This window comes from Nanorana parkeri, unplaced genomic scaffold (assembly GCF_000935625.1).
Source record: "Nanorana parkeri isolate BGI_ZX_2015 unplaced genomic scaffold, ASM93562v1 scaffold46, whole genome shotgun sequence".
Lineage (NCBI taxonomy): Eukaryota > Metazoa > Chordata > Amphibia > Anura > Dicroglossidae > Nanorana > Nanorana parkeri.
In genome coordinates this window covers 1,124,050-1,132,066 of record NW_017306314.1, presented here as the reverse complement: position 1 = coordinate 1,132,066, position 8,017 = coordinate 1,124,050, and the positions used below count along the sequence as shown (strand labels likewise).

Below are 8,017 nucleotides of genomic sequence, written 5' to 3'. Positions count from 1 at the left end.
ATTCTAGAGCCATTAATCACTGATAACACTAAACTGATGAGCAGTAAAAGCATTTTAATCGTCGCGTATGGGCGTTTTTTGCGCACGCAGTTTTAAGGCTTGACATGTTTGGTGTCTATTTACCCGACGTGACCCCGACTTTTATGTTTTACTAAAAATATGGGTAAGAATAAATGTTTTATAACATAGGGAAACTTTTTTTTTTAATATATTTATGGTACTTTTTTCATTATATAGTAAAAAAAAAAATAACCCCACGTGGGGTCACAAAAGAAAGGTCTATCTGTCCCCAAAATTTTTTAACATATATTGCAAGGCTATAGTCCGGTCATGCTGACTGGTGAAATTTTTGACTGACTGGTGAGACACCGCCACATTTTTCAAGCCCTGTATATAGCCCTATCTGTCCTCTAAAAAACTATATATAATATGTGTGGGTACATATAGTAAGAAAGTATATTACTGCTGTGGAAGAATCACACAGCAAAAATGTAAAAAATGTGTCAGTCATTTATGAACAGAACCTGAAAACTAGCTCAGTCATGAAGGGGTTAAAGTAATACAGTTATTTTTTTCTTGCAGAGAAGCTCTGCAGTTACAAATGATTAAATATATTGGACTAAAATATCCTAATGGTATGAGTCCTAACCAGCTTTGTGACTAACCAGCTTTTACCCAGAGTGCCATTCTTGTCACTGTGGGTAAAAATATTCTGCACTCAGCTGAATTATCACACATACCAGCAGCCAATCTGCAGGTGTGAAAAGCACGCAGTGACACCAGGGTAGTGTCTTCACAGGATGCATCGAATGAATGAACGAACGCACAGCTGTCAGCGTCCATTATTACTTTACTCTTACAGTGACCTAGGAAAAGGTTGAAAGGGCAAAATGAATACAATACATGGATGTCTATATCCTTCATCTAGATATATATAAAACTCAGGACTCGTTCATGCCTTGTCTGTTGAGCTCCGTCTTCTGTACACCATTGCACATGTATGGTGTGGACAAGGAGCATAGAAAATGCCTTAGGCCGCATTCAGACTAGTATAATGCTAGCCACAACAATTCTTTTCTGTGTGCCCCATTGACACCACAACGCAGGTGTGATCTGTAATGAAGTGTGCTGCAAACAAAATGCAGACATGCTGCATTGAACCATGCTGCTGTGCTGGGACCTGAATGGAGTGTGCAATTTGTACACTCCAAATAAAGTTTTAAAAAAAAAATGTAAACAGTGACCGCTCCAGTGACAGAACACCAGCCCGCCTGCTAAAATGCTACCTTTTAGCGGATAGGCTAGTGTGAATGGGTCCTGACACACTGTACATAAAGACAACTGGTCCACATCCTACACAAAGTACACATCCTACACAAAGTAACATCACTTTATAGTTTATTACTTCAATTTATTGTGTTGGATATCATGTCCGTGCTTTCTCCTGCTGTCCACTACGTCACTTCTGTGTCCTGTAATGACTTAGTAGCTGGCAGAAGGAACCACCGTACATTGGGGTGCTATACAATGCATATGCACCATTTCTAATAATAACACATGGTAGCTCAGCACACTGATGTGAATGGGACCTCCAAGTTCTTAGGTTAGCAGTCCTGCCATTACAAGCAGATCCTCTTGTTGAAATGATAAAAGACCCAGTAAGAGGTGTGGGAGATGAGGACCTCATCATACCTGTGGCTGTCAGAGCTTTGCATTGCCTCACGGGACATGGTTGCCTACCACTGATGTAGGCAGGGAGAGAGAGAAAAAGATCGCCTACAAAGAGCCTAAGGGCTTGTTCACAACAAATGCAGACCAGATCTGCATGAGTTTCTGCACACGCAGTGCAGTGGGTTGTGCCGCGTTTTTTGATGCATTCTTTTTTTTTTAGTTTAGAATGGGCTTTTAGTGCATTCCAGGGCGTTTGCATGCATTTTTGATGCGTTTGCATGTGTTCCAGAGCAGGTAAAATAGGGCTTGCTGCAGTTTTTTTTACATGCTCTGGAACTGAACGTTGCGGTGTGAACTAGAGCCAAAATACCATTGGAATACATTGGACGCAGTTTTGATCCGGTCTGTAACTGCTCTGCTCCTGGAACGCACTTGGTGTTAACAAGGCCTAAAGGCAATTCTGGTCTTTGGCCCTTGACTTGATTTTTATGTGCCCAACTTCTACAGTACATGTACTCTTTTAAGGGAGTTTAGTATATATTAGAAACATACATTACAGCTGAACTCCAGGACAAACAGCCAAATACACATTTGAGATACACTGCCTGGCCCAAAAAAAAGTCACACATTCTAATATTTTGTTGGGACTGCCTTTAGCTTTGATTACAGCACGCATTCGCCGTGGCATCGTTTCGATAAGCTTATACAATGTTGCAACATTTATTTCCATCCAGAGTTGCATTCATTTTTCTTTCTACAAGATCTTGTAGTGGTGATGGGAGAGTCGGACCAGTGCATAAAGTCTTCTCCAGCACATTCCAAAGATTCTCAGTAGGGTTAAGGTATGGACTCTGTGGTGGCCAATCCATGTGTGATGCTTCCTGAACCACTCGTTTACAATTTGAGGCCAATTAATTCTGGCATTGTCAACTTGGAATATAATATGCCCCTGCCATCAGGGAAGAAAAAATCCATTGATGGAAAAACCTGGTCATTCAGTATATTCAGGTAGGCAGCATTTTTTGGGGACATAACGTTGCTGAACCTAGACCTGACCATCCTCAGATCATAACACTGCCCCCACAGGTTTGTGCAGTAGGTACTAGGCATGATGGGTGCATCACTTAATCCGCCTCTCTTCTTACCCTGATCCACCCATCCCTCTGGAAGAGGGTAAAATCTGGACTCATCAGATTATATGAACTTTTACCATTGCTCCAGAGTCCAATCATTATGCTCCCTAGCAATCATAGCTGTTTTTTCTGATTAGCCTCACTGATTAGTGGTTTTCTTAAGGCTACACAGCTGTTTAGTACCAATCCCTCGGGTTCTCTTTACATTATGCATGTGGAAATGCTTTTACGTACACTATTTAACAAAGCCGTGAGTTCTACTATTGATTTTTTACAATTTGATTTCGCCAAATATTTAAGTGATCTCCCATAATGATCATTCCAAATTTTTTTCTGACCATATTTTTTCCTCAAAGTTGATGGATCACCACTATCCGTCCAGGTTTTAATAATGCCGGAGACAGGTCTTAGCCTAATTCTAGTAGCTTTGGCAATCTCCTTAGGTGTTATCTTTGCTTAATGAAAGCCAATAATTTGACCCTTCTGAAACAGAGTTACATCTTTTCCACAACCACAGGATATTTCTTCTGACATGGTTTTAAGAAATGAGAAGCAACTGACTACATCAGCTAAGGTTAAATAACTTGTTGCCTGATGAAACATATTAATCCCTGCAGTAATAATCCAATGAAAGGCTCTTACCTATTTGCTTAGCTAAATAGTGACTTTTTTTTGGCCTTGCAGTGTACACAAATGGGAGATGCATAACTTGTCATAGCATTTGGAAATTTCTTCAGGAAGCCCTGAGGAGTTACCAGACAGAGGAGCTAGGCTGGTGACTTGACTTTCCTCTGCAGTAATTACACAATATAGACAAGTCATATCCCTGTCACCAGCCTGAGATCGAACTGTGAAGGAGCAGTAGAAGATAGGTGAGCTCATCCCTCTGCTCTTTCTCTGTTTCAGCAAATGTGCACTGCAGTACAACAGATATAACTTAATGCTATCCCTCCCTCTACCACTCTATGTGCTGAGATTACAAGAGGCTGATACCAAGCTATATGCAAGTACTCATGCTAGCTGCATTTGCAAATATACTTGGTGATTTTTTTAATGAATACATAGCTGAAATACTTGATGTTTTCAGCTTGGAGTTCAGCTTTAACTTACATATCTCCTGCAACAAAGCTGGAGAGTTCTCAGATATAGTTATTACAAGGATGCTTAAGTGCTGCAGTTTGTACAGTATATAATGAAAAAGTGTACAGAAAATATTTATCATATTACAACACTGAGTCAGTGAACCTAATTCACATAAGTAAGAACGCACAACCTTTAATGGAAGCAGTTTATTACACTCAGTGAGAAGAATAAACGAAAATGATTTTTGAGTTGAAGGCACCATTGAAGGTCAGTCAATTGATTCACAATTATACCGTACGGAGGTGTAATATATCACTATGCTACCCACAACTATTCCACACAGAGAACAGTCCTCCAAGTGACATTCCCCTTCCCTAGTGACCTCTGCAAGATGTATTTCCTACATAGTGAAAGATTAGACAATATATGGTTTAAAAAAAAAAAGAGAACCTTTAATATTAAATGCATTTTAACAATCAAGCTTGTTCAAGAGGACAGTGCAAAAAAAGACTAATATACAAAGTGAACAGCCCAGTGCAACCCTGATCTGACTGCCCAATGCAATGCATTCAGAAGCACCAGAAATGTTGGGGGTGACAGCGAGTTTTCTGCAAACTCACCTCAAGGTGTGAACTCATGGTCACTCCCCCCCCCCTCCCATCTGCAAAGCTTGACTAGAAAACACTTATTCTGTGCACTGATGGTATCAAAGGCGTAGATAGCACAAGGAGGGCGGAGTGACACCTTGAGTTGCATGGTGTCCCTAATAAATGGCCAACAGTTTTCAATGCTGAGTGCTTGACAACTGAAGCAAGGACAGAAGCCAAAAATGGCTGTTTAATGTTCATCGAGTGATTCTAGGGTAAACATCCACTTTAAATCGAGAGAAGTTCCCTAGCTAGTGGGCAAATAACCCTTGTAGTTTATTTATTACAGGTATTTATACAGCGCTGACAATTTACGCAGCGCTTTACTTAGTGCACATACGTATCAGTCCTTGCCCTCAAGGAGCTTACAATCTAAGGTTCCTGTCTCACATGCATATGCACAAAGGCCAGTTTAGACAGGAGCCAATGGACCTTCCAGCAGATCTTTGGAGTGTGGGAGGAAACCCTCGCAAACACAGGGAAAACATGCAAACTCATTGCAGATAGTGACCGAGTTTCAAACTGGGGACCCCGAGAGCTGCAAGGCAGAAGTGCTAACCACTACACCACTGTGCTGCAGTTCAGAGTTCAGTCATTGCCTGTAGGGAGCCGGTGTTGGTTTAGCCCCATCCAAAGACAATTTTCAGCGGGTTACAATTTGTAAGGTATACTGGGATGGGCAGTATTCTTGGTACACATGGGTCATTTGGTATAGAGGGCAGTAAGAGGGCACAGGGTAGAGAGAATTCACATTGACCTTTTAATGAGGACATGTAAGGACAGAAATATTTGAGCTGCCACTGCTGACTTGATTTGTAGGCTGTCATCCCGGTCCTAGGTAACAAAATTACCTTGAACAAATATGCAGGATGCGAAATCAAACTTTCCAGATTTACTGACTGCTTGCTTGTTTGACTTTACTGACAAACTTGGTAGTGATGCCAACATTAGGACAAGATCACCAAAGCCTGAACCTTGAACACATGTTCTGCAACTCTTAATCACCTTGTGATGGAAAATCGAAGTGTGTGATCGATCAATTTAAAATAATCCCATCTTTGTTTTGGCACAGTGCAAGGAACCTAATGACATGGCAGCACTGTGGCTTAGTTGTTAGAGCATCTACCTCGCAGCACTGGGGGTCCCTGGTTTGAATCCCAGCCATCTGCATGGAGTGTGCATGTTCTTCCTGTGCTTGCATGGGTTTCCCCCCACCCACCAAACACATGCTGGTAGGTTAGTTGGCTCCTGCCTAAATCAGCCCTACTGTATGCATGTGAGACAGCGGTAAGCTTTGGAGGGCAGGGACTGATGTAAATTGATGGTGCACTATAAATACCTGTTAAAAATATATGCATAAGCGCATTCTACTAGCTAGGATATTCATTTATTCTGCCCACTAGAATGGATTTACACATTTTTGTGCAAATTATGCCAGTAGGCCCCTCTCTGAGCGCAGGTTTGGAGCATTTCTTTTAATTCCAATGAATGCTGCTCTAAAATATGGAGCTGTAAAAGCGATGTGCTCTGAGGCATAAAAAGAAAGCAAAAAATGCCTCTAAAATGCTGTTTTTTTTCCTGCCCATGTGCATGAGGCCTTAAAGTCTTTAGTCTCTATAATATTTTGTTTTTGTAAAAAAAAAAAAAAAGCTGCTTAATGTATTGCTTGTATATTAATGTGTACTGTGTGTATATTTATATATATTATATACACACTCTCTTGTATATTAATGTATTACTATTTCATGTATATTAATACAATATATGCATTATTTTGTATATTAATATATATGTACTCTTATATTAATGTATTACTTCCTTATGTATCTCCTAATGCATGTCATTTATAGATCTTGTATATTTCATTCACGATGGTCAGAGGAGGGGGGATATAAAAAGCTGTGTAAAATGAATTCAAGGTCACAAGAAGAAGGGACACTGAGGATTTATCTAAGCAGAGCTATCCCTACAGGCCTCGCCACTCTAGCACTATTGATCTACCAAACACCAGCCCCCCCCCTCCCTGCCCTGGATGTATCGATATTTATAGATTTACGACATAAATCAACACAATGTATTAGGAGAGGGAAAAAAAACATACTATTTTTTTTAAAGTGATAAAAAATAAAATAATGGTGAGGTATGTCTTGATCATGAATCGATTGTATGCTAATGCAATTATTTGAGATGCCATGTATGCCCTTGTATGTTTATAGCCATGATTTTCCCTTTGTATCCAAACTGAATAAACATTTATTTATATATATATAAAAAAACAAACAAACACAATGACACATTTCTATCAGTAAAGTTAAAAAAAAGAGGACCTGTAACATCACTGCAGAGCTGGCAGACAAACCCATCCATCTGCTCATCATACTCATACTCTAACCTGTGCAGACACAAGTGGTGCAGTAAAATGATAAATAGCACCAGATCTGGATCAGTTGTTGGTGTCACTTCATTGGGCTGAGCCTGCAATGACAGCAGCTGTAGCAGAGGCAGGAGGAGGTGCCCAGACTGCACCCAATACATTGTTGTTTATGATCTGCCAGCAGCTGCACCTCTGATCACCTCTCTACTCTTCTAATAAAAAAAATACAACGATATCATTGACTTTGTAAAGTGTATCCTCTGGTATGATAAGAAGAAGGGATGCTGCATTGATTCTGCACTAGCAGGCAAGATGGATGATGTGTGTCACTGAGCATGCACAGTAAACACTGTACCTGCCCCTTGCTGCATTTACAGCACAGAAAGCACTGAGCCGATCGCTGGATTTACCTTTGGATCCTTCTCGTAGTAATACTGCTGGGTCCTGATCCATCTGCCCACCAGGTGATCCCTGACAGTGTGTGCCAGGGCGAAGTAATAGTCCCTCGGAGTGGACACATTCCGATCTTTCACTAAGGTGAAGTGCAGATGCCGGTTGAAGCTCTTCCTGACCTCGGACACATCGCCGAGCCCTGCGATACCCCGCACACTGATCTGCTTCCTCTTATCGCTGTCAGACAGGGGGACAGCCATGGTGTGACAATGAGACGAGCGATCTGCCGGCGGCTTTCTGCGGGTTGTCAAGCTCTGCTCAGGCTAGAATGCTGCTAGATGCTGGATCCTGAGAGCTACAGGACTTCGGGTGACGTCATGGTCATGTGACCAGCTCCATGGGTGGGAGGAGGCTGCTGATGGAGCCGGGGAGATGAGAGTGACTTGGGTTCTGGGCATGGGGTTCAATGCCATGGCGTGCCAGGTGCTGGACACTGAAGGGGCAGAGCCCACCATGGCAAAGGACTGCTGTAATGTGCTCACTCTAAAGTGGAACTGAAACAGTGAAGATTAGATATGCTATAGACCAGCCTTTCTTAATTGGGGTGCCATGGCACCCAGTGGTGTCCCCCTACACCATTCACTGCCTGGGGCTCTTAGCAACCCAATGAGATGTTGCCTTATTATAGGGACGGCAGCCCCTGAGGGGCCCTCTAG

General features: G+C 41.8%; 1 protein-coding gene across 3 annotated transcripts in view; it reads right to left on the bottom strand.

The window, feature by feature from the left end:
- Nucleotides 1-7,679, bottom strand: part of PYGB (phosphorylase, glycogen; brain) — an 87,314-nt gene extending 79,635 nt beyond the window's left edge. For 2 of the 3 annotated variants that reach the window (XM_018573162.1, XM_018573168.1), the window contains exon 1: nt 7,319-7,679. In XM_018573162.1, the coding sequence (XP_018428664.1) occupies nt 7,319-7,561 (243 nt within the window). In that variant the 5' untranslated portion in view covers nt 7,562-7,679. Of the gene's footprint in view, nt 1-2,170; nt 2,173-7,318 lie in introns of all 3 variants that reach the window. The other variant, XM_018573175.1, reaches the window with a different exon arrangement.
- Nucleotides 7,680-8,017: the final 338 nt, after the last annotated feature.